This window comes from Gymnogyps californianus, chromosome 1 (genome assembly GCF_018139145.2).
Source record: "Gymnogyps californianus isolate 813 chromosome 1, ASM1813914v2, whole genome shotgun sequence".
Lineage (NCBI taxonomy): Eukaryota > Metazoa > Chordata > Aves > Accipitriformes > Cathartidae > Gymnogyps > Gymnogyps californianus.
In genome coordinates this window covers 155837987-155865795 of record NC_059471.1, presented here as the reverse complement: position 1 = coordinate 155865795, position 27809 = coordinate 155837987, and the positions used below count along the sequence as shown (strand labels likewise).

At 42.2% G+C, this 27809-nt stretch overlaps 1 protein-coding gene across 1 annotated transcript in view; it reads right to left on the bottom strand.

The window, feature by feature from the left end:
* Window positions 1–27320, bottom strand: part of TBXAS1 (thromboxane A synthase 1) — a 233206-nt gene extending 205886 nt beyond the window's left edge. Inside the window, exon 1 of the mRNA XM_050899408.1 lies at window positions 27174–27320. Within this exon, the coding sequence (XP_050755365.1) occupies window positions 27174–27271 (98 nt within the window). The 5' untranslated portion in view covers window positions 27272–27320. The remainder of the gene's footprint in view (window positions 1–27173) is intronic.
* Window positions 27321–27809: the final 489 nt, after the last annotated feature.

The following is a 27809-nucleotide window of genomic DNA, read 5'->3' as shown; positions in this document are numbered from 1 at the left end:
AGTACAGCTCTGTGCTAAAGTTGTGTTAGAGTAACTCCTCTTCCATAAAGGACAGCCACTTCTCTCTTCTTTCTCAATGACCACAGTTTCAAATCTAAACACTGCTCAGTAGTCAATTTAGTTTTTAGGATCAGTAGCTTGGAACTGTGGATGAAACTGGTCAAGCCTCTTCTATGCTTCCTCCATGGATATTCCTCTTAAAAGTTCTTGACATTTGTCATAAGCATCCATTTATCGAGTGTTATTTAAATGTAGTCTTCTGGTTGGACAAGACAGACTGCAAGCCACAAACAAACCCAGGCCAAGCCTATGCAAAATTTAACCTAGATGGAATAGCGTACTTGAATTTGGATCTGTTACGAGGTGGTTTGTTTCTGAAGGTGGGGTTTTCTTGGAAGGGCAGAAAGGATAGGCAGGGAAGGAGGTTAATAAAGGTATTTATAAATATACAGGGTTGCCAGCTTCAGTAGCTAAATTCAGGATAATACTGCAACCAGCAAGTCCAGATGATGCACATCTGAGCTAATGGAAGGAGCTTTCCACACTGTGTTAGTGCTCCAGCTTTTGAAAGCAAAGGCTTGTGGGGGTTGGATTAGCTTGGCTGGCAAAATAAAAGTACAGTGGGAGTCTGATTTACCTTTTGGGAAACAGAATTAACTTTAACACACCTCTCCTCATTTGTCAGTGCTTACTAGCAAGCAGTATCCCCCGTCCACCCCACCAGTTCCTTTCCAAGTTGTGCTTCTAGGAAAGCTTCACTGAGGAATGTGGAGGGTACAGATGGATTACTTCCATGTTTATTCTTTTATTAGGAATTTGTTTCAGTGAGCACCTCTATCATAACACAGTCTGATTTACGCTTACCTTGCAGCAGGGAAGAAAAATGCACTAAACTTTCCACAGAACAAGATGACCTCATGCTTTTAAAAGAAATTTTTTTTTAAGGATTTTTGTAAGGGACAAGACTTTGCCCTTAACAGCAAGCTGCAGCCCAGAACCCATGTCAGTCCAAGTGACTCTACATTACAATCTACTGACAAATTCTTATTTCAAAGCTCTTCATTTCAAGAACCACCTCTATGGTTTACATATTTCTTGAGGGGAAGCCAGTCACTTCCTTTGGGGCACTGGCGATCTTCATTCCAGCATGACCAAGGTGGCGATTACACTTCATTAAGAGGTGGGATAGAAAGAGAATGGAAAGACTTTTCATTTACCTTTATGTGAGCACCAAGCAGAGGATTCTGCACTTTCTTTGCAGCAATTGAATTTCAGAGGAGAAATAGATAAGGGAGAGGAACCTGTACAGGGCTGGTGGATCTAACTTTTGTGCGGGGTCCCAGAGCTACTTTGGAGAAAAGAGCCTTGTAGCTAGTAGGCTCGCAGTTAAAGACTGCAATGGAAAATCTAGATCAGCTCCACTGACTGAGGGAATGAATTCTTCCCTACACCCCTCAGCACTACGTGCAGAGATAAAGGTTCGCCCCTTGATGCTTAGCAGAAGTCTGACTTTCGAGTCAAAACAGTACTGTGTCATCTGGCTGTCTGGGCTACACTGTACATGTGGCGTCTGCTTGATCTTCTCAGACTGAAGAAATGCTGGAGATAAAGTACGTGCAAATAAAAATAGTTTAAAGAATGCTGGTGATAATGCCCAGTAGTACCTTGTTGCTTCATGCTTCCAAACGTTCTTAAAGAGCTGCTCATGCCTCACGGGGAAATAGGCAGCACTTTTTGCTTACAAAAATAACTGACACTCCAAATTTCCTCCTCCCTAACACTATTAGGGGAGATACTGGCATATAAACAGGATGCACACATCCAAGAGGCTTTTTGATCGGTAGCAGACCCTGATCTGAAGGACACCAATAGCCCTCGTGCTCCCTTTGTAGCCCAGGGACTGAAGCAAAGGGTCAAAATGGGAAAAACAACCGTCACGATTATCTGTAGCCAAGATGACTGTAAGGTCTGAGGGCTCAGATTTCAGATGGGAAAATGAGAAGTACATGACCCAAAAAACCCTCAAGCAGTCCAATTTCTATTTTAAAGAGTGAAGGAGAACGCAGGCTGTGTAGAGACACCTGAAAACTGAAAAGAGGTGCAGTCGGACCCACCTTTCAAGAAAAACAAGAGCTGTGTTGCATCATGTGCAACATAATGCCTTGCCTGTATAGCCTCCAACACCGTGAAGCAATAGAAAGGGGAAAAAACACCATCCAGCTACCCCAGTGGAGAAAAATATTGAATTATTCTTTTTAAAATCTCCAGACACCAAAGAGCTCAGGTAGGTCAACAGCAATAAAAAAGAAATATATGAGGAGAGAGAATCATATGAACCCCTCTGATGACGTGCTTTTCTAAAAATAACCATGGGCACTTATTTTGCCTCTGAACCCAACAAGCTGAGTAAGATTGCATTACAGCTGCACAGTCACATTGCAAGATAATACGGGATGCCAGCCAGATTCTCACCTCACGTAAATCAGCACAGCGCCGCTGGAGTCACTGCAACAGCCCCAGTGGAGGATCTAGCCACACATTTTTGCGTGATATGCACAGCTCACAAGCAGCGTGACCAGCTTTATTAAAGTTCATATTTTTCCAATCGCAAGTGTCTCACATGCTTCATTATTCAAATTTTATATTAAAAACAGTAAGATCTCAAGGTGCCCTGAGGACCAAACACATTTTAAAGGAAAGCAGTTAGAGGTAAGGCAATGGGTATTTAAAGTTGGGTTTTGTTTGTTTTTTTCCTGCTTGTCCTATTTAATGGGTCAGGAGAGCTAGCAGGTTAAGAAGAGGGTTACAAAGAGGCCCACTGAAACCGTCCTCTCTCTTTCTTCCTGGCTAGATCAGAGGGAATCTGGTTTGTTTATTTTTTCCTGTTGTAACATAGGTCAAAGTATTAAAAAGACTGAGAATCACCGACCTCTTGCTTACAATCTTTGGGCTCACACATATGACAAGACTGGGCAGAAAAGGTTAAGTTCAAAGCAGCTTGGACCTCTAGGGACACTTTGAAGTACTTTACCATAATCTAAATTCATAAGGGCCCCTTTAATGTCTAAGTAAACTAACAAACCTTTTGGAACAGTCGAGCATCCCCTAAGGAAAAAGAACTGTGCAGTAATAATCACTGAATTACCCAAATAGTCTAAAAAAATAGTCTGATAAAAAAAATCCTATTAGAGCTGCTCCCTTCCTTTGGTAGAGGTAATTGCATTTTTTGCTTTCTAAAAACAGCAGCCACCATCTTCCTCCCAAAGAGAATTAGTCTTCAAAGAGAAGTGACATTCCTGATAATTGGTGACAGACCACCGTGAGGAAGTTAACCATTTAGGGCTGGACTGTGTTCCTGCTGCTGGATGGGGACAATGCTGTGCTGCCCTGGTCCAGCCATCGGAGAACTACGAAGAATTAAAACTCCTCAAGCAGAGTGCACGACCAACATGCTGCATCCTGGCTTTGGACAAAAATATACTTGAAACCGAATTGGATAAGCACCTACTTGGAAAGATGAGCTCCTTCAGAGCTCCATTGCTGTGTGCTTTGTACATGCACATTTCTAGAAGCAACAGAGGGAAGTCCATTGTATCTCCAGAAGAGAAACAACAGAATATTTCTATGACCAAATGACCCACGACACGCTACAATTGGGAATGATGCTTCCCCCTCAAAACAAATTCCTCTTATGTTGTCAGTAGTTACTCATAGTTGCTAGAAATAAATAGGGCAACTTCCCACTAACTTGGAATTGTGTTTCTTGAAAAAAGAGATTACTTTTGGTAAGGAAGTGAAATTAGAGTATCTTATGCAACCACAGGAACATTATTCTAGATCCTTATTCTGTGTCATTTCAGAAGAAATCTACTGACCTGCCAACGTGTGGTCAGGAAGGAAAATTTGCTCTCTTATTATGTACAAGTAGAAAGCATAGAGAGGATTGTTTTTTCCATTTTCTACAGCAGTGTTAATTCATTTAGGATGAGGCAAAGAAGTCATACATCACAGGTTGTTTCTGGGAGATCGGCGTGACATTTTCTCGCTGCCTCTCTCTTGCTTAATCCAGTATTTACCCAAATTGGATGGATATCAGTACAGCAGGCAAAGCCTTCATCCAGGACACGGGCCAACAGCTATTAGCATATAATGAATACAGCAGTACCAGCAGTCCTCTGCTTTAGACCATAGGATCTGCAGAGCAGGAAGGTCTCTCTGCTTTGTGCCTTGCACGATCAGACACGGAGGGCTGAGAGCATCCTGATTACTTCCAGGAGGGGCTGAAGACCAGCTCCGGGAGCTAGTCCTGTCAGCAGGGGCTCTCACCCGGCCACCTAACACAGGGGACCTTGAAGAGGAGGAAAATACAACGAACAGACTGCCTGTGACTAGATCATTGCAAGGTGGTAACTAGGGGATGAAAGCAATACATTGATCCCCTATGTGGTGGGGCCCAGTAGTGGTGCAGGAAGAGCGCATTACGGAGCAGAGCCTTGAGGTGTGAGTGAAACTGAGATATGGCAGTTTTGCTACTTTTCTCCTCGAGGTAACATCAAGGCTTCCACTCCTTCAGCTGAAGTTGGTAATAATGGCCTGGATCAGGTTCCCATTTAAAGTGGCCTCTAGAGAAGTACTAGTGTTTAATATCAATGACCAAAGCAGCTGTGGAACTAATTGCAACACTTTGCCCAACTTTTCATCAAGTACAGTAAATACTCTGTATCCATATGCCATTAATAAAAGGCAAAAAAAGTCAACAATTAGTACTGAAGGAAGTTAATAGCTGGAGTGGGGGGTTTTATTATTATTTTTGCTGGAGATAGGCTCCTGGTAAATTCAAGGGGTGGCTTGTAAATAATTAAATCATCTGAAGGAGAGGGATCTCTGATTTAGCCAGAGATAGTGGCTAAATCAGTAGAAGGACTTCTAAGTGTGCCGGGCTTGTGTGCTTATACAGTAGCAATCCCCACTGTCCATGAGCTTTTCAAAGCAGGGAGCACAAACTCTGCCAGATGTCCAGTCCGTGCCATGGCCTAGCATGGAGCAGCGATGTCACGTATCCACAATAGTTGTGCAACTCACACACAGTATCAGTGCTGGAATTGCGCCCAGACTCAGCCCTGGTCATTCATAAATATGGACAGAACCCAAGTCCTTGATTATAAACACTCTTACATGCAAGTTATGCAAGTTATTATGACTGAATAATTCAGGCTTTCTTCCCAGATACAGCAGAATATTGAGCTATGTAAGAACACAACTCTGCTCTAGCACAGTCTGACATCTCTGTACATCAGCCCTTCTCTCCAGCATAGCTTGTAAACTGGGGAAGAGCAAAGCTTACAGAAAAGCTTACAGAAATGTGACCTCTCATGGCAGCACCCTCTCCCTCCTAAGCATCCCCCCCTCTCCTCTTCTCGAAAAGAGAAACTGTACCGACAGCCTGCTGGGGTGACACACGCTCCACGGCTGGCAGTGTTATGCCAGCAAGACTGTGGTATTTTGAACCCCAGGGAGAGTTTGAGCAGGAGCATGCCCATAGCCAGGTACAGCTGTACAGGGGGCAAAAACACAGCCCAGAGCGAGAGGATCACTGTGGGAAAGTGAACTCTAATCCCACAGTCTCCATCACAACCTATATCTAATCCATTTCAATATTACATATGCGCTTCACGGGGTTGCTATAAGAACCGGATAGCTAAAAGTTAGCGAAGGGTTTAAATTTAACAAAGTGTTCCCATCTTTAATAAAGCAGAAAATACTACCAGCATTCCCCACAGTTACCTAAGACCCTCTACTGAAACAGCGTTTTCTCAGTGACTTGCTCATGCACCTCATCATTGACTTTCTTCCTTCATTCTCCCAGTTTTCCCTTGACTACACCATCTTTGAAATCCATTTCCTTGACTTGTACTGGGCCATGATACCGTGCGTTACAACAGGTACCTTGCTCCAGGAAAGCTCCCACTGACTCCAGTGAGAGGTCTCCTGGGCAGGCCAGCCTCACCCTGAACTGCATCAGGACCCAGCTCCAATTTCCTGCGTTGCAGCAATTCAAGGTGCTGGCTGATTTAACACCTCAAGAGCCACATGTGAAAATACTCTGGACATACTTTCCCTGCTATACATGTGTGTATGTTTTCAATTTGCATACAAGTAACAAAGCAAATAAACATGAACTGCTCATCGCTTTGCAAGGTGACTTTCCGGTCCCCTTCAAATTTGGCCATTTCAGAATTTTCTTTGAGAAGTACTCTATTATCTACACGCATCATATCAGAAGAACAGACAACAGCTTTTCACAGGTTTAGTTATTTGATCCCTGCAGCAACATGCTCCTGACACAGTTTTACAGCACTCTGTGGAGTTTTCTAGCAATACTTCTTCCAACTCTTCAACGGTGGAATTGGAGCACGCATCTCGTATGGGTGTAAGCATGCTTCCAGTCTTCACAGCCAACTCACAGCTGCACAATATGAAACACAAAAGTAAATTATCATTCCCTATCGCATTATATGCAAGGGCAGAATACAGCTAGCTAGTTAAGCCTCTGCATAATACTTTTAACCTATAACAGAGAGAAAGTGCATGCTTTGAAAGCTGTTTTTCTTTGAACTGTTCAATGAGGTCTTCTGTTCTAGGTGAGTATTTCATACAAATAATGCTAAGCAGCAGAAATAATTCCTTCCACACTCATTCATTATACAAATTCTGATATAAATCCACGTTAGAAATCAACCTGATAAAAGCTCAGACAGGTACTTCACAAATGCTCAGCTGATTCCTCAGATATCCACAATAAAAAAAATATAATTATACTTCTTGCCTTGCTATGAATTTGGACCATGCTTGGCAGTTTTGCTTTGGCATTATACTATGTTTAGCAATTTGGTTTGGTGCTTGATGGGTAACCACAGCAAGGAACAAACATAAACACAAGAAGAAAAAGACCAGAGCATTTCAACTATTTAATTTTACCATAAAACATCTACACTCTCATGCAAAAAGAAAAATCCCCCACCTTAAAGTAAATTATTTTTCTACAGCTAAGGGACATTTTTTGGCAGGAGGGAAGACATTCCCAAACTGCTTCTTCCAGACCTTTGTGCACACTGCAAAAATCTGCCAGTGCCTACAGTGACTGTTCTGCTCACCTTTTATGCATGCGCTGTGCAAATGTTACATACAAAGTGGGAGAGACAGTGTTTTTAAAAAAAAAACAGAAAAATCGTATAAAGAAGATGCTTCAATTCTTTACTTCAGTGTGGATGAAAGTTTGAAGTATTGCCTGTCTTCCTCAAAAGACAACCATCTCCCTACTAAACACAAAACATACTTTAAGGATCTGAACCTTATTGCTTACTGTACACATGAAAGAGACTATGAACTAAACTGGACTCCAATGTGTTCAAGATTATTAGGCCAGCAACCATCTTTTCATCTTTTGTTCAGCATTCAGTACTGTGGGGCCAGGTTTCCGTACCCCACACCAGTCTCCGTGGAAGTGTATGTGTGTAGGGAGAGAAATCATCATGGGATTATTTTTGCTTGACTTTGTAGGGAGTTGTGGTGCCTCTCTAGATGCACTTTGTATTTCTAATGCCAGTCCATATCTCTAAACTTCCCCAGTGCACACTTTCGAATCATGTTCAGAGGGACACACAGTGGCACTCCAGGCTGCCTTCCTATTTATTTTTAAATGCATCTACTCTTATGCCTGTGGGGAAAGGAGACCAGTCAGCATACCTGCAGAGACAGCACTGCAGGCTCCCAGCTCCTGCCAAGCTCTGCAGCAGCCTGGCTCTTTAGCCTGGCTCTGGCTGAGCTCTCACCATTCACCCTCTTTGAGCGCTGCCTGCTACTGCTTAGTTCACAAAGGTCCTCAACTGGAGAGTTAAAAGCTGTGCAGGGAAGTTGGAGCAAGCCTGCAAAAACATTTTGATAAGCTTGTGTGCAAGTGGAAAGGCAACAGTACACAATAGCCAGGAGCCCACGTGCTCTGCCCTGGGCTAGACATAAATTCTCCATCCCATTCCTCTGCTCTAAGTGATTCCAGGTCACATCCATACATCACGAAACTTTACTGTTGTGCTCACAGTGTTTAAACTTGGGGCAGGAAGCAGCTGGGCTCCAGTGTATGATCTCATATGGATCTGGGTAGATATTTCCATGGGAGTATGGTACTGCTTTTAGCAGGCTTAATTTCTGCTCCATACCTGTGTTTTTCTGTCTGGGGAAGGAAATGCCTTGTGGACTCTGGCACAGGCAGTGGAGAGTTGACGGCAGAGTATCTCCAGAGGGAACCATTGTGTTGCAGAGATGTCAAAAACCAAACAGCTATCCAAAAGCAAGAGAAATATAAAGATTGACAAAGAATAGTAAAACACAGGTTCATCTCGGAACAGACCTGTACCATGAGCAGTTTTACACAGAGGCGGAGCCCAGGGCAGACCCAGGTCCCGCGCTGGAGGCTTCGCCCTGCCCGCTGAACACCAGTACCACAGGCTGCATCGCACGGAGAGGCACAGGGGAAAGCAGACACCGAGGAATCGGCACTGAGCGTGGGAGCAGGACATCCATGAGTCTCTTCACGCAAAGCCTGTGAGCCAGAGGGTCCTCTGCCAGCACACACTGCACAAGTCACAGCGACCTGAAGCCACCCATCTGTTAGAAGAGACTTTGATCCAGGGCTAGTCCTTAGGCAAAGCTGCCGGGATTGTAAATAGCAGTAATTCCCTGCCTGCCCGCCCCCCCCCCCAACATCTTTCTAGAAGACTGTGAAGATTAGGTCTTGCTCCCTGCCTCATTCAGGAGGATTTTTTTCCACCTTCCCCCAAGTCTGATGGGGGAGTACCTTGCAGACCCTGCATAGCCTTCTTCTCACTAGTTACACCAACAGAGAGCAAAACAGGGCTCTGAGTAACAGATAAAGCTGGGCAGGTGGGTGATACTCCTTTTTATAATCCGACACCAGAATAATTGAAGTAAATGTCACGAAAATTTACCCTAACGCCTACTTGCATACTAACATGCGATATTCAGTAAGCAGCTGTGTTTTCACATAGTTAGATCAAAGAGGCTGCAGAACAAGAAGGTCATCGTTTGGTTACAGTGTCTAAACAACTAAATCAGTGGGTACCACTGGGCCTGTCACTTGATCTCATTACCCTGACCTCACTAGCTCTGGAATTTAGTGACCTTCCCAGATCAATATTTCAGAAGTGACTGAAGTTTTAGAGTATGCAGAGATTCTCTCAGCGTTGGCTAAATAATTATATCAAAAGTCCAGGACAGAGGAAAACTTGTTCCCCCTTTCCCATTAGCATGCATTTCTCTGTTTCTCTGGAATACAGCACACACCTGGGGGGAGCAGTGATTTTTCTTTGCAATTTGCATCAGAGTATTTTTTTCATTAGAACATTTTGGAGATCTTAAACATTATTATTATTTTTTTAAATCAGATTGCTATTACAGCCTGTCTTACATTTTTTCAGCTCATATTTTCCAGGACTGTGTAAAGACACATAGGAAGCTTTACTTCCCAACTTTTTTGTCATTTTTACCTCTGTAAACAGAAAGCCAGGCTCCTCGGCTGTCAACGTTTAACCACGTGTAATCATATTTCCTTTTGCCAACTTTCATCGTAATGTCATGCATGCAAGGATGAGGAAGCAGGGCTCAGTTCATAGCCAACATACTGATACTACTTCGTTTTCTATGCACCTGACACCTGTTTGTCTTGTTCCAGCTCACCAAAAAGCCTACACTGGCCACATGAATTAAATTAACTTGAGTTTCAATCTCCAAGCTTTGTTTTTTTTTTTTTTTTAATTTTGTTTTTCACAATAAAAATAGCCTACTTTTTAAAACTTGGCTAAGGCTTCTTCCTTAAAGTTTTATTAGTTCTGCTCCACAAGAATAAACCAGGCAACAAAATCTCACAGCTTCATCATGAATCCCTCATTATTTGGATTTTTCTGAAAGCATCAGTATTAAAGCTGCATGATTGCATAAGGAAGTGGAGTTTGGGCATAGATAAAGGGCTCCAACTAAAGCTTATTTCTAGGCTTGTGGTTGCTAGGTAGAACTGAAAGCAATTTCAAAGTCCTGAAACCTATGAGCAAGTAAAGACTTGTTTATGGCTTAAATAGCAAAAGTGAGAGTCATCATCAGGGTTAGGGTCCCCCCCCCCCCCCCAATAATTGCACAATATTTTGGAATTTGAATAATGAATTTAAGCATTCAAAATCCTGCAGTTGTGCATTCTGCCCATGGCAATGGCGTGCAAGCATAAGAGGCTTTCCTAGCCACCTGGAAAGATAACACCCACCCCCAGCAGCGACACACCGCAAACTGCCATCCCTCAAAGATGGCCAGATGGTTGTCTCAGCAAATAGACAGGTCTTTAAAAGTAAGGACTTGTGCCAGTGGAAAGTCTCCTATTCTCCAAGAGACACGTCTTCTGCCAGAACTGCAAAAGATTTCCCCAACACTTCTGTTCCCAGCGTTCACACGCTGAACAGTAGGGATGACAATTATTTAGGAGGTTTGGCTCTTGCTGGAGCATTCTGTGGAAGAGCAGTGACATTTCTACTGCAAAGTAAGCTTCCCAAGCCTACCTACAATGCTGGGATATACAAGCCCCAAAATTGATTGAATGCTGGTAATCCTGCTGGGACTGCCACAGAGACTTGTCTTCTCCAAGTTAAAGTATATAAAGTGAATTTATTCTGCTCTGTATTTCAGAGCTCACACTTCAATTTAGAGCAACTCCACAGAGTTCAGCGGTGCTGCTCTTGCTTTACAGCAAGGTAATAAAGATCATAATCAAGCCTTCTATGCTGCTAAGATATTTCTTACTTGGTTTTCTTAGGAAAGGTATATTCCTCTCATCACAAAGGCATGCATAGTTAGATAGCACATTGTGTAAAGATTATTTCTCCTGATGCAGCTGGCTCTGACTTTAACTGGGGCATTTGAGCACCCTTACAGACTAAACATGAACAACAAAATGTTCTTCATAGATGAAAACTAATTTAAAAGCATCCATTTAACTTGCATTTGGCAGTTAGAAGAATGCTAGTTGCTTGCTTGCTTTTAGATAGTGAGGTTAATGGCCCTTCAAAAACAACTCCAAAATACGCTGTGGTGACATACCATAAATAGTGAGGGCTGGGAGTTCCTTTTTAATTCCTTTTTGGTAGTCAACTGTAAGGGAAATTGAAGTTTCAGGAATTTATCTCCTCTTCCTCCTCTTGTGCATGCACATGCAAGTGTCATGCTTCATATACTAAAACAAAGCCAGAGCTGTACCCACATTCACCTGTGGCACTGCTGAATTCCCTGTTCTGCCCAGGGATTCCTCACCCAAATCACGAATATCTGGTGGTTAAAAAAAAAAAAAATCATATGTTTGCATATCTAAGTTTATGAACTCAGAATTAGTCTGTAAATAATCTGTAAAAGTCTGAGGTAAAGGAAATGAAGCTATAAATGAACAGCACCACTAAACTAATGAAAAGATATGCCATTCATGCAGTGGTCCTTGTAATATTGAAAGAAAAAAGAAGTGGGCGAACAACCATTTGTTAGAAACGTGTCTGTTAAGAGACACAATTGCAAGAATTAGTGTTTTACACAACCTTCTAAGACCAAATTTCAAGTTTCAATTTATACGGGCCTTCACCAGGATAAGACTTCAACCAATCTTCTAAGCCATAACTGAGTTTACATCTTATTCTAAAACACAGTCAAGATTAAACATATAATAAATTCAGGAGCTGAAGAAACAACCAGACCAAAAATGATGCATCAGCTGGGACCTTGGCTGAGGACAATCCCAATTTGTTCTTCGCATCTCCAAAGAGATTAACTCATTGCTGAAGGGATGGCCTTAACTACTGGGCCTCTAATTTGATTTCTTTTTAGACACAGCATGCACAAAAATATTTTTAAAAGAGAGAGATTTGCTCGTAGGAAATGTAAACAACAGCCAGCTAATAATTGGAAGGAAATCATTGTTTCCCATTATCTCTGACACGCAAATCCTAGATTTAAAGTGAAATTGCAAAAACACAGATTATGCAAGACATGGTTTCCATCTAAGAAAAAGAAGCCAGTTTCTCTGAATGTTGCAGTTTCAGAGTTGAATGCATCCATCTTGGGACAAGTTGCTAGACAAGTTGGACCACATATATTCCCATTCATTTTTGACGACCGCTAAGGATGCATTTGATCTTCACCCAACTGGTAGTCAATGTTTTGTCTGAATAGACATTGTCCATACAATGTACAGATTTGATATAAAGTATATTACTCAATTTGAAAACCCCACTATTCTGTGAGATACCACCCTGCAGTTTCAACTGAATAAGGTTTCATAAGCAGTTCTGGGAGAGGAAGGCTAGTGTGAAACTAGTTTAAAGGGAATAAAGCCCCTGAAAATAGTTAATTACACCATGTACTACCAAAATCCCCTAATAAAATCATGGCAGTCAGAATGTGTCAACTGGCTGGAGCAAAGTGGCCAGTGGATACCCCAGGAAAGGGATCTGGCCCCAGGAACTGTGGCCTGGTTGGCCAGTAGGCAAGTGCTTTGGGCTGTGCAAGAGGACAGGCAGGTGTGATCAGGCTTGGCAAGATTAGGTCAAGTGAAATATCACATAAACATGATTGCACGAATCACATCACTGACAATCTCCATCAATTTATCATCAGCCTGAGCATTCTGAGTTTCGCCGTCCTTGTGCAGATCCTCAGCTGAACAAATAGGCATGACCCACTAAGATCTGGTCCTGTGGCTCTAATAGTGCCTGTGTTACCTGCAGCCACCTAAGTGAAATACTTTTCCTAGGTGAAGAGAATAGAGCCTAGCACCTACCTTGGATCCTGCCTGGATCAGCAGCACAGGCACTAGGTCCCTCTGTCGGGGAGGAGAAAACCACCACCACGGGGGGGTTGACTTAGATGGGTTGAAGCTCATTGCCTTGTCTCTGCAAATGGAAGCATTGAGGTCTGCGCTTGGGCTGTTTAAACAAATTTCTGCTCAAGCACGGACTCCTAGTTCTCCCAAGTCAGCAGTGACCTGAAGTTCCTCTCATTCAACAGTTTTAATAGCTTGTACAAAAAAAAAAAAAAAAAAAAAAAAAAAAAAAAAAAAAAATCACGCAATGGTCTTAGCCCACCATTTAGCACCTGGTTACACTTTAGCTCAGTGTTCCAGGTAGAAACTGCTAGAGCCCAAGGGTCAAGACAGAGCATGGGGAAAGCCGTCATTGATTAATTAGTCTTTCACAGATCTTTTAATATCCAGGCCCCAGAAATTCTGCAATACTCAGGAGCTGCTGTCTAGATTCAGTGTGACAAGACTCAGTGATGTGCTTTTGTCAATAAGTACACACACTTCATGCTTACTTGCTTTACTTAAAGCACAAATCATAAATAGTTGTATGTGACAAATTCCCCAGTATTGAACCTTCACGGCTGCCAAGCAGCATGCTGCAGAACAGAACAAGGAGGGCTATAATTTTCTTTTCTTCGTTATTTGACCTTCAGTTTTTCAGTTGTCCTTGGATCAGTCTGGAACTAAATATAGTCCTTTCAGCATTATTTATATGTTTAACCCAAAGCTACCCACTTGTGTCAAGGGACTATCATAACACTGTTCTAAATTATTTTAACAGCTTATTTTAAATTGGAAAATGTGGTTTTTGAAAAACCATTGTCAATTAATTATGATTCCACAAACTCCTACCAACTCTCTTGTGTTTTGCAACAATTTGCTCACAGCCTACAAGACAAAGCCTCCAACTTGCTCAGAGAAAGCTCTTGAAACTGTCCAGCCTTTGAAAATGCTGACTGATCTTTAAATTAACACATTGATAATGATTTTGGCCACCAACTATTTCCAAATGCAATGCAATTTACAAATAAAAAACCATAGATGGATCAGCTGCAACCTTGGGGATCAACAGTCATTGGGGCTGAAATGTCCCTTCGTGCACTATACCTCTACAAACTATTTGGAATGGGAACCAAAACCCACCACATTCAACTGTAAGTCATTAGTGTCTGACTACATACAGTAATTCTTCCCGAACTGAGCAATATATTTTTCAGTCAAAAGGTCTTTGCCAAGCAAGGAAAAGACAAAACAGCCACTGTAATGATCCTCTGTGAAACCTTGAGAAAGGACGTTTTCCGCCTCAGGTAGTGGTGCTGTGGTATGTATGCCAGCTACAGAGCAAACCAAAACAACAAGGAGCTGGGTGGGTGCGTGGGTGGACAGATAGATGGGCACACACACACACACACACACACAATTTCTATCACGTAAGAGCAATTTCCCCTATATCATCACAATTCCGCAACAGCATCAATTTTCTTTTATTTACATAACCAGTGTGAGCAACTTCAGAGAAGGATTTATGGTGCAGCTTCGGTTTCTGTGTGGGTTGCTCTTTTACTATATCAATATTATGTTTAACAACATTTTTCAGTCAGAAAAAGGTCCATGTGAAAGTTGAAAGGTGAGAGAATTATTTCTAACTGTTCTCAGGTAAGAGAAAAAAACCCACACCACTGTTTTATCACTGGTCTAAGCAATGCAAGCCAAATTCAGCCTATGAATTTAAAGGGCTGGCACTAGTAAATCAGCTTAGAGAGGTTATTTAAGAGTTCAGAATTTGTTGGATATTGAATGAGACAAGTTGCCCATGTAAACTTTACCAAAACGTTTTTAAATTTTACAGTCAGCTCTATAACTTGACACAAAATAGTGTCACCCAGAAAAACAACCAGCTGTTGCCACCAACAACTGGGACAAGATTTCTGACTGTTAACCACTCCCATTTAAAGCCAAATTTTCAAAAGAACTGAGCACCTAAAATATTTTGCTTCTTTGAAAAAAAGTCAGCTGTGTTACAACACTTACCTTTCACTTCCTTAAAGATCTGAGTTTGAGCTCCATAGATGCTACAAGCCTAAATCCTCAGACATAAGCAAATCACCTTGAGAAACACATTCACAAATACAAGTTTTAAAAAAATTGATTCACATGCATATGGCAGTTGGTGAAATTTCTACCGAACTTTTCTTGCTGTTCCCGAACTTTACCACGGCAATTGCACAAAGTAAATGGAATTGAGCTCTCAAGCAAGTTTGAGACCCTGTTTTAACGACCGAGTAAATGCAGGTTTAGGGCAAGAAGCCTCTGATCAAAACCATCCCAGCCACACCACCCAAAGCATTGATCTGGTAGAAACAAGCTCTGCTAACTCAAATTTGTTAATATGGAAAAGTGAACTTTGAACCAGATCAGGTGCAGCCTATCTTCTCCCAGTAGCATAGCAGAAATAGTATAAATTACTTGTCTTGCACTCCAGTTAATTAAATCAAAATTGTCTCATGTCCCCACCCCAGTCCGGATCAGATCTGCCTTAGTGAACGATCCAGTGCTGATGAGTGTGAACCCGCAGCCCGAGTGCCGCAATGACAGATACTGGAGTGGTGTGTGGAGACTGCAGTTTTTCAAAAACACAGAACAACATATCAACAACAGAATGAAGATATACAAGGCAAAACCAAGGTGGTGTCATAAAATACATTCAGGGTCAATAGCTAACGTCTCTGTTATAAAAGTTCTATTGGTTTTACCCAAGGTTATTTCCTTATCTGCCAGAAGTCATTTGGCTAGAGATGGGATAAGGGGGGTGCTTTGGGCACTGAGCGCGATCTATCCAAGGATCAGATCAGTTATGTTCTGCTTCTTATTTAGAAGTTGTTTGTCCTGAGTCACTTGCTATGTATTCATATATAAATATAAATGTGTACATATATGCGTACATACATGTATACTTACACGGTGTTTACATAAAAGCTCTCGGGAGCTTTTTGGATGAGAAACCACGGTATTTTCCTTCACTTCTAAACCATGCTTTATCAAGATGACCAGAAGAAGTGTTGCCAAATTTTACTGCCCTCCTGCCTCCCCTGCTAGCTCCAAGTTCCCCCGTGTCTCAGAGGCTACTGACTATTTATGGCAAAAAGACAGTCCATTAACCTAGCAATGCTCAAACTTTTATCACCTTTCCCTGCCCCTGCAAGGATAAATACTACTCGCCCCGGCCCCAGTTTAGGAACATCTGGCTTAGCCACCCTCCTCCTGTACAGAAACACATTTCAGGAGGGGGAGATGAGCAGAAAGACGCTGCTGAGATAAGAGACATCTGCAGCTGCACCTCTGCCAAGGGCTGACCCGCAACTATTCCCAAGCATGTGAGACCTCGCCGTGTACTTTATCTACCAGCTCCTCATCCAGCACCCTCTGCTCTTTCCCATGCCTGATCTCCTTCCATGGTGCTGCTGGGTCTCACGCCTGCCAGTGCAGCTTTTGGCCATTCACCTGAGCCTCTGAACTGTTCACCATGGCCAAACAAAAGCAGGAAAGCAAGAGGTGCCATCAACCACGGGCTTCCAACAGGCTGAAGGGGCCACTTCTCATTGCCTTCCACTGCACTCGTTCCTGCAACAGACTTGTGCCCGGCCACAAAGCCATGGCAGCACCAGAGAGGAACTCCTCACCGACACATAGACACACGCAAGCACACACAGGGCGGCAAACTCTGAACAAGCATTTTGGCTGTACCTTCACCCCCCCCATATTTACGATGCACTCAAACTCATTCAGATTATTTCTGCCTCTCATCCTCCCACGGACAAGAGTCCAAACCCATTCAGAGTGAAGACACAGTGGCTTGTGACTGCAGAGCTCCTCCAGCATATCCTCTAGCATTGCTAAGCTATATGCTATTAAACCACCAAACGTCTCAACTCTATTAGTAATCTTATTATTACAGCATTGTAAAAGAAAAAATGCAGAGGTTTTTTTATGATGGAGCTGCCACTGTCTGGAGGAAACCTGTGTTTTGCACACACAGAAAGGCACACACGTATTTCATATGGTGCATTGCAAGCTGCACAGAATAGAAAGCAGCTGGAGCAAAATGGCTATAGAGAAATGGTTCTCCTGGGCATCATCTGTTGATTTGTTTTGTTTATAGAAGGAATGAGATTTTTATCTCTGCTCAAAATATAAAATGCTTTCATGGCACTGAGCTCACTGCTTGGCTATGCTCTCACTCAGGAACGTAAATAAGAAGGGGGGGAAGGAGGGAGAAAAGGCTTTACTGCACAGAATCCTTAGCAACGTCAAAAATTAAATAGCAAAATGTCCGTCAATGATACAGTCAAGGCTTGCAAGAGGAACTGAGTCACCAGCTATCATGGAAATGGGGCCTCCTTACCATGCTTGTTAATAGCTTGCTTCTACTAAAGCTGAGGAGGCAGGTTAGGGGACAAGCTACTCAAATCCCAAGTCTCAAATCCCAGCCTGAGTCCTGGCAGGATGAATGTCCTTACACTGTAAATACAGCAGTTCTTATGAGATGCATGGTCTGCAAAGGCACAGACTCTTACGGTCCTTCCACCATCCTGTGCTCACAGCTGATATTCCACGCTCCCGCTGCAACCTTGCTCTGGGGAGATTCCTCACTCCTCTGTGCCTGACACCCAAAATCTGATGATCTCTTTCTTTCAACAACAGGGTTCTGTGTCCTAGGAGAACACCAGACAGCTGGTTTTCTACTCAAGTTGATAGCACTGTCATTTGTATTAAGCAAAAGTCGTATCTCAGGAAAGAAAATAAATTGTGAAACCACTAAATACTTAACTACTGCTAATAATTTTAATTTTTTAAAGTTTAAAAACGTAACTACTGAGGATGGTGTCCAAACTGTGAGAAATGACCTGAAGTCTCAAACTTTCTGGTAGACAAACAAAGTTTAAAATACTATTCTTCTGAGATCTGAAAGGCTCAAGGTTTGTTGCCATAGCTAGGAATAGTTATCACAAAACTGAGGATCCTTTATCTTTGCACCACCTATTCTTAGCTCTTAAGAGGAGATGACAGACAGCAAGCCAGATACATATCTAGAAGTGAAGGCTGCTGAACGTCACTCCAGAACAGCCCCACTTCATTAGCTACAGAGTGGATCTGAAGTCTTTCTGGAACCACCGAGAGGTGTTTGCTCTTCTTAAAGCTGTGCTGTCTCTCACTCGGCCAGAGCTCTGACCAGACTGGCTGCTGAGGAAATACTTGGGCAACCCAGAGTCCCATGCTGGGTACAATACGTCATAACTTTCAGAGACATGAAACAATCCAGAATATTAGTGTTTTACTTACTGAAATCTATTCTTACATAAACATACAGCTTCTCAGTTTTCCTATCATGAAGCCTATACTGAGGTCTCTCTTGGAGAGACTGCTGCATCTCAACCCATGATGAGTATTTCAGAAAATCTTAAAATTTAGGTTTGTTAAAGTCTTCAGAGAGCAAACAGATCACATATTGATATTTTAAGAGTTGGAAGAAGGCCCTTGCATTCTTGACCACCGTCACTCTCTGTCCCTCATGCTAGCATGCAACACATTGAAGATCCTTTAGCTGCTCCTTCCTCTCCCAGGGTGGCTATATTTCATGTCTTTCCCACATTTCAAACCACGTGCCTCGACGACCTCTTCATCTTGTTATAGCTCTACTGAGAGGGTGTTTACATAAATGCTCTTTGGAGCTTTTTGGATGAGAAACCACAAACATGCATGCACAGATTACATCAGATTTATTGCTACTGTATACGTTAAAAGAATACTTAGGGTTACAGGTTCAAAACTCTGCCAATAGTTCTCATACAAGAGCATTCATACAGCAGGACCTTGTGATCAGACAGTTACCAATTACCCATCTCCTCTGCCAAGTCCACTGCCTTTTCACCCTTTCCATACCCCTCAACTCCGAACAAGTATCATAAGGTTTCTACTAGCTGAAAGGAAATATTCTTTCCGAGGAAGCAGACTTCACTTTGTCAACACAAGCATGCAGCCACTGCCCCATGCCCTATTCCCAACATACATCTCAGTTCAGGTCCTTTCCTCAAGCCTCAACTTTCCCAAACATACTTGGCCTCAATCTGTAACTACCCACTTCAAATTCATATGGAGTCATATGCTTCTGTTCCCACTCATTCTTCCCAGTCCTTCTTCAGCCATTGCTGGGCATCCAGCTTCTTTTCCTATCCAAGAAACAAACCAATATAACAGATTTTGCCCTTTTCCTTGTTTATTGCTTCCTTAATAAACTCCTACAACAACCCCACAGGTTCTGCAGAACCACGAAAGAAGGGACTGGCCAGGGAAGAAGCTACCAGAGGAATGGATATGGAGAATCTACCACATGCTAGATGACCCCTGCATTAAAACTCTATCCTTATTGACCTGCACAGTTACTCCAGCCATAGAAAATACATGTAACATAAACAAGCAGAACTTTAAAAAAAATTGTCACCAGTGTAAGCAATGGCACATAAAGCAAGGGACTGAAGAGACAGACATTGAACATCATTTTCTCAAGCTCCTCCACTATTCCTGTGAAATAAATGCATTTCCAGACCCAAGCCAGAAAACACTTTGAGCTCTTTCTGCTGGCTGTTTCTCAGCAGTTAGCACACACTGAGCTCATGGAACAGTAAACTTTGTTTTCAATGGGGAAAAAAGCCAAAAACAAACCTAGGGAGATAACAGATAGAAAAATCCATCTAAAGGTTTTGGGTACGTCAAGGGGAACTGATAAAAGACAATCTCTCAATAATATGTCAATATTTTATTTTAAAATAGTTTTCAGACAGCTCCATTAAATACTGTATAAAACTTTCCTACAGAAGAGCAAGGCATGGCAATCAAAGGCATTAATTACCGGTGAGCCAGCAATGAGGACAAAACACACCGAACATAGTTATTGACAAAGCCTGATGCAAAGGAGTGAAGAAGAATATAGGCAACTTTCTTTTAATGATGGGAGCAGTGTTGAAGGAGACAAGAGAAGGGAGAACACAGATTTACTTTTCAGCACTCTGAGGAAATCTCAGCGGTCAAAACTGCCCATTGATTTAATTTTCCATTTAAGAAGGAGCACAGCCAGGCTGGCAGGACACTTGGTCTGCTATCCGAAAGATGTGGAGTGACAAGTCCACACGCCTTGGAGCACATGAGGATGCAAAACTAGTCACCCCAGTGCAGGGCAGTCACAGAACTGCCAATACGCTCCCCTGGGGTTCAGGGGAGAGCAGAGTTCATGGCACTGTTCAGAGGAATTACAGCAGCCCTGAGAGGCCCCTCTGAGCCTGGCAATTAAATGCACAGACACAGCAAGAGACAACCCCGGTGCAATGGGATGGAGTGCCCCACTGCTCACACAGGCAGAGCCTTCTCTTTAAGGAGGTTGTTTACATTGCCTTCTTTCATCATCTAATTTCAATTCCATTTACTGCACCAAGAGCAGTGCGTTAAGTTCCTCAGGTTCCTAATACAGTCAGTAGATGGAGGCAGGAGCTCCCAGAAGCTAATTCAGAGCACCCAGAATTAGTTTTCGAGGTGCCTGAATATCCCCAAGATAGATAAACAAAGCAACCTGCCCCAAGGCAAACAGCAGATTGGAAGTTAAAACCAAAGTGCTAGTCCAGAAGAGATAAATGAAGCTCCAGAGAAGACTCCTGGGCAGAAGCTGCCTGATGGAGAAGCCAGAGTAATTCCCCACCTTGCCAACCTCACGTGCCTGTGCAACCCAGTCCAGACCAGGGCCAGTCCTGCAGGAAGGGAAAGCAGAAATGGGATTGCTTAAGGGCTGTGTCCAGCTCCTGTTGGCCTGGTGGCATTTGTGAGCATTAGCCAGCTTTGTAGCATGCTCCACTGGACACTAGATCTGGAGACAATGCCACAATATAGGTAAATATACTTGTTTCGTGAAAGGAAGCTAACCTATCCCTGTAGGTCTACCCTAACATACTATTAACACTATAATCTCCATGCACTAAAAACAAATTGTGCTTGAGGGACTTTATGGGGAGAGGCATGAAAAGGTTTAGGGAAAAACGAAGACAAGGAGGAATGAATAGGCTGGAGATTTACTCCTTTATACAGAGTTGTTAGGGTAAAATGCACCTTCACAAAAGCAAAAAAAAAACAGGAAGCACTTGAGGGTCTTCAAATAAACACGGCTGGCAATGTAATCTCTAAATTTAAAAAAAACCAAAACCAAACTTAAACATAAGAGGCCTCTGAGTTTTGCAGTGAAGTGCAAGCAAGAAAACCAAAGCTGCACAGCACTAGAGGCTCAGCTACGTTTCTCAGGATAACCAAGGTGTTATAACAGCCTCTGAGGACATTCCAGAGAATTTAACTCTGAAGCTGCAAAAGCAATGATGGAAAACTGTTCTACCTGTCGCCCAAAAATAAGAGAACTTTGTTTACCTAAAAGCAGCATAATCAGGGCACTGAGTGAACTTCATTCTGGATGATCAAATCTACTTTGTTTTCAGAGAAAGAAAGTATTTAGTCATTTGTGGCATGGCACTTTTCCAAATTATAATTCAGTAGCTTACTCTGCTCCTTCTCAGGCTCACCTAGAGATGCTTGATTTAGCTCAAAGACGAGGCCATATATTGCACAGCTGTGGGATCAAATTATGTTTGACACGTTAGTGGGAATTCCAGATTTGCTTGATGTAGAGCTGCGTGACAAAGACAATTCAGAATCTGTTAGTTTTTTCTGTCATCAACAGCAATTTGCTGGTGTTTCCTGTTGAGTCAGATCCTTCTAGCTGTCATAATGGGACATTTGAATGAAGGGGAGGGAAGTAGAATGACTTCCACTGACATAATGGCCATTTTAGGGGGGAAAAAAAAAAACAACAGCTGGGGTTAACAGAATATAAAGAAACAAAACTTCCCTGCCTTCTGACCCTGTAAACCTGATGCAGGGTTCACTGCAAACTGAGAAGCTACAAGGTTGTAACAGGGGAAGACTCATTAGGGACTGTAACCTTAGAGCCCCGCTCTGAGGTCAGCCCCCGCTGTGGGAGGGATGTGCAAGGAGGAGAGCTCAACAGCCAGAGCCCAGCAGCAGCACAGGAGCACCAGCCCCTGAGCACTCGCCGTCTGCGGAGCTCTGCTTTCTGCCAGTGAGGGAAACCAGCATGCTTTAACCTCTGAGGATTAGGATGCCTCTCTGAACCTCTCAACTCAATGAGCCTGACATGAGAGCAGAGCTGTACATCTTTATGGCTGTATGTTGATGCTCTGTACCCAGGCCTGTTTCCAGCCATAGTGGTCCTTGCAGCCCTGTGCCTTTGATAGCAGCAGTGACAGCTGGAAAAGTTTGGGCCTACCCACCCACATTTGGTGCTCCTTCCAGAAAGAATCCAAGTTATATACTGCCTGACACTGGATCTCTCTGGAAGCATTATCTGGATGCATTAGGGAGAATAACCTGCTCACCCTATGCCTGCACTCAAACCATAAGCCTGGAGATCTAGCAATCAAACATCTTTTGTAAATACTGATTTTTTGAGGAGCAAAAAATGGTGCAAGATCTAGTTTTAGGTGGCATCTAGTTGGAAAACAAACAAACAAACAAACAGAGATCTATTTGATCTCAGTTTTGCCTAACTCAAGCCCAAATAGCAAGGTTCTGCAAAACCAGAATGAAGTTTTATTTGGAGACAGATTATCTCTAAACTTTCTCTTTCAGAGCCCTTTCCAAAACCACAGATGTAAAGCAATGCCAAACAAGCAATAGTATTGAAGTCACCTGTATCAAGATACTGCCTGTCCTGAGATTAACTTCTGATGTGGTCTAGTACAGGTATGGTACCAACCAATGAACTCTAACACATGTTGTCACCCATGTCTAAGTATCTCCTGCATCTAAGTGTATACAAATGTCTAGGCTTAAGGCCACAGAAAAAAAAAATATTAAGTTTAGTTTTCATTTTTTTTTTTATCAGAGACTACAAATGCTTTGGGTCAGGATTGACTTGTTATGCAATGGGTGGACAGTATCCAGATCCAGTGGAACCCAAATCTCTCAATCTCTCTATACATTTCTGTAACACAAGTGATCATTAATATTACTTCAGTGTAAAAATGGCATCTTTCTGAATGATTTAGCTTTTCAGAAACAGACAAGAACACCGCTAGTATATGTTTTGCTATGTTTGAAAGCATGCAATTACACATGTATCTTACAAACATAAACAAACACCTCCCATCCAACCTCCATGTTTCTAAAAAAATGCAGGTTTGTTTAGACAAGGAGTTGATAATCCAGTTTGAACACAGGTATCTGAATGCTGTGACAGCTTCTTCATAATGCTAAGCTTATGGTACATTAAACTTTAAAGCAAGATAAACCTCTGCTTTCATTTTATCAAACATCTTCCCAGACAGCAAAAAGAAAGACACAAAGCAATGCAGCTACAACCAAGCATGGGATACCCAACTCAGCGTATGTTTGAAATGAAAATGAACAATATGTTGCATAGATATACAACTGTATTTTTCGATAGAGAATATCACTGGGATTTGTAAATGTTAACCTCATTCCTCCCTTAAGTGTTTGTTTTTATTTCATGCCTGAAAAAAAACTGAGATTTACAGAGATTAAGCAAATAGAGACAGCAGTCCTTGCAATTGAGAAAGAAAGTGCTCTTAAAAGAAACTGCTCTGATAATCAGTTTGGCTAATAGAAATCACAGGGAGTGGGAAGGACAAGGACAAGAGATTTTTTAAGAGTGCTCAGTGTTGTGCCACTGGTATTACTGAACTTTATGTATTTAGCCATATTATGCCTTTTTGTGGTTGGTAAAGCAGTAATTTCATTGTCTATCACAATAGTAATGAGGTAGCAACAGCCATCGAAGAATCCATGATATGAGGTCTGCAAGAAGAGACTTTGACCTACTGAGAGCAAGTAGTAAGGATGGGGAGGGTAGCAGACAACTAAGTCCTTCAGGAATGGGGGACAGCAAGCAGGCTTGAGCAGCCTGTTAATTCAACAGATTACCAAAAAAGCAACCTCAGGTTTGTTCTTCCCATTTCAAATCTGAAGAGACTAGGTACCCAAAAGCGTCTCTGTTCTTTCTACTCCCAACATAAAATCAGCTATCTTAAAAAGCCTCTCTATAGCTGACTTAAGGTCATGTGGAAGACAAACACTGAGAGATTATAGTTGCTGAATTTTCCACTGATTTAAAATTGACACAATACACTACAAGCATCACCTTCATATTACACTGATGACAACGCATGACAAATCAGAGATGTGCTATTAGAGGATTTGTTATAAAGAATTATTGATGATCTTCATTGTACCATAAATAACAGTCTAAAAAAAAATTATCAAATCATCCAAGTTTCTCCTAAGACCTGTATCTTCTCTAGAAGTTTATTTTTATGCAGCTACAGCCTCTCCTCCCTTTCCCAATCAACCCTTGCTTTTCTCCCTGTTTCATATGACCTCACCTTACCCAAAAATGTGAAGAGATTGGTCTTATCACAACTTAGAAAGATACCACCTGCCAGCTGAACTGTGATAAATCACAGCTGGCCTTACAATACACATGCTAACAGTGACTGAGGCTGAGCTGATGGGCAGCAGCTCAAGGCTGTCATTTAAACTACCGAGTACCCCCATCCACAAAAGTCATGCTAAGGAAATAGCTCAGTAACACGACAGTTGCCATCACCATGTTGCTATCCTAGTGTGCATTAGATCTGTTGACTCCCTTCTCTACCTGCAACTGCCTTCTGTTTAGCCTGTAAGCCTTTTATAGCCATCAAGGTGGACAAACTGCCTATTCTTTGTACTCACACAACAGTTGACACAATATGATCCCGATCAATTATAAGCTACTACCATAAAAAAATTAACAACAGCAAATATTCATTCCTCCCTTCCCCCATTACTGCCCTTCTGAAAAGATACAATGCTGGCAGAAAAAGCTAAAAAAGAAGAATTCAGAAGTTATTAAAAAATGAGAATAAGGCTTAGAACAAAAACGTCAAAGGACTTGAAGAGTTATCACTTTATTATTACTCCTGCCATACATAACACTTGTGTTTTCCGACTCCTAGAAGAGCCAGACAATTGGGTATGCAGCATGACTGCAATAAAAACATTCTCTAGAATTAGGGACCTGCATACCTATTAGCAACCCTTTACATACTCTTCAAATAATTCCTTGAACCCAAGGTTTCAGCCATGAATAAAGGAAGCTGTGAGCATGCATTGGGTTTTACTCATTTGTTTAAACAGACATGCAGTATAAAAAAACTTTATAAAAAATAGACAAATTAATAGGTTGACAGGTTTGAACAACCACCACTGCACTTGCAGATGTGCTTCAAGCCATTAACCTTACAGGTTCAGTCACTGAATTTTACTGAAATAAATGGATCCGAATAGCTTAGCCACCAGGCAAACCTACCAATAGCCCACAGATGTTGCCCAGCATATTTCATTGCAAGTTTAAGGAACACCAGCTTCTCATTGGAAGAGTGACCTATAGGCACTTATATTTAATAAGCTACTTAAAATCAACCTGTATCTGTAGATCAACAAGACTGGTTAGTAATAACCATTGGCAGATAAGAGTATAAAACACTTTCCCATATAAAACTCCAGCTTCCTTTACTTGATGCCTTCACAGAACTCACCTTCAGCCAGGAAAGGAGAAACACTGAATGGGGTATCTCTACTGTAAGGCAATTTCCCACCTCACTCCTAAATTGAACTTTTGGAAACTTACTTATATGGTAGGCACTCAATTCAGCAGCTGACTGTCCACAGCCAGGAGCCTGGTTTAACTTTGACTTCGGTCTGCAATTAGAGCTAGGTATGTCTACGGCAAGACTGAATTCTGCACTAAACTGCCATGTCTTCACTTCAAGGGAAGGAACAGCCTTCCTTAAATTGAACCAGAAAATGAGGCTCTGGAGAAGCATGCACCAGAACGTACCCTGCATTTACACAGAGCAGTTCTGTGTCTTCAGAGACCTCAGCACATCTTGACATGTACTATGTGGAAGCATCAGGCTCTTTCAGCTGACTCACAGGCGGCCAGATCTCACCAGCCGATCTGCTGCATTTCTGTACTGTGGATGTGCCTCTGCCCTCCCTCGCATCCCCTTAAGCTCACAGACATGCACAGGTCAGCAGCTAAACACCATGGTTTTACTGAAAGATCTAGTGCTGCCATTCTTTTTCCCAGTAAAATTCAAAGGAAGTAGGACTTGGATGTTTGTGATTATTTGGGCAGATCTTATTAAGAAAGCAGGCTCACCCACCTACTTGATGTGGCAATGCACATCAAACATGGGCTTGACCTGACTATTTTTAGTCTCTCTAGACCCTCCCTTGACACAGAAGGAAGTTGAACAAAGCTCAACAGGGTCAAAGAATGAAGAAATATGTGCAGAAGTGATCTGTCACTACACTGCTACAAGAATTGTGCTAAACTCATGGTGCCATCACTATTCTCTTCTAGATTAGCTTTGAGTTTTTGTCAGAGGTTCTTTTTTTACCACCGTCCCTGAAACTTTTTCTTGAACATACATACAAATGAGAAAAAACGTCTGTTGACTGGAAGGCAGGATTTGAAGAGGTATTCAAGCAAAAACAGTCAGAAAAGCACTCCCAGTTCAGCTAATTTAATTTCTGAAATAAATTATCTGGACAGGGTGGGGTTTTCTTTTCAGCACAGCTCACTGCAATGCCTGCTGTGCTAACCATTAGGGCTGCTGTTATTCTGATTTGTATCCACTACTCAGTGTGGAAATAACAAGAGAGGAAATTCAAGCAGCAGTTAAAGTATCTGTACACTTAAGCCAAGAAACCTGGCAAGGGACAAGTGTGCAGCATAGTACAGAGAAGAGGTCCAACAAGTACTCAGTTTCTTTCTGACCAGCACCAGTGTTCCTGCCGCCTACAGAAATTAATAGGAAACCAACAATAATAAGTTCTTAATTTTGAAGACAATTTTTGTTAGCAGTTTGTTGGTAAAGCACTTATGAGAAAATATTGCAAGGAGCGAATTCTCTAAAACACATCACGAGTTTTGTGAGTATTTATTTCAACCTCTGCATCCAAACCAACTCCCCCTCCGTGTCCCTTCTAGCCAATTATCTTCCAGTTTCCCCTTACAAATAAAACACTCTATAGATGTTGGGGGAGCTTCAGCAGGCTTTGTGTCTGATACGCAGCCCGTATCACCGTTATCACTTACCAGTACAGCAGGACCAGGAAGACCGCCATCAAAGCCAGGGTGACCGTTGTACTATTCATTTCTATAGAGGCAAATGCCAGAAGATCAACAGGCTCCATTTTTGTCCACTACAGCTCCAGCCTTGAGTGGTTTGTGCAGAGGAAAGTCTCCGCAAGAGCTGATAAAGCCTTCCACAGCTACGTGAATGACATCTGCAACAAAACAGGAACCAAGAGAGCAAAAACACATCAAGTCAAGTACAAACTGCAAACCTTTCCTGTTCTCATCGACTGCACACTGTGAGAGAGAACTTGAAGGCTCCCTGAACGGTAGGATGTAGCAATTTCCCCGCTCCTGCTGTTGTTGACAGTCATGCCAGTAAATATTTACATACCCACCGCTTGAGACATCAGTGCTGTTGAATAGATTTTTAGACATCAAGTATGGGAAACTGGGGAAAGTGTGGGGAAAAAAGAGGGGGAGAGAGCCTGACCATGGTCCAGATCATGGAAGAAGAATATAAGACCCTTCAGGTGTGCCCTGGCATACAAACAGTAGCATTCTCCGAAGTAACAAAAATAGAGCATTTCTGCAACATAAAACTTCATTAGCACTTAATCTCCGAACTGGTTATACCTTAAAAGAATGGAAGAAAGT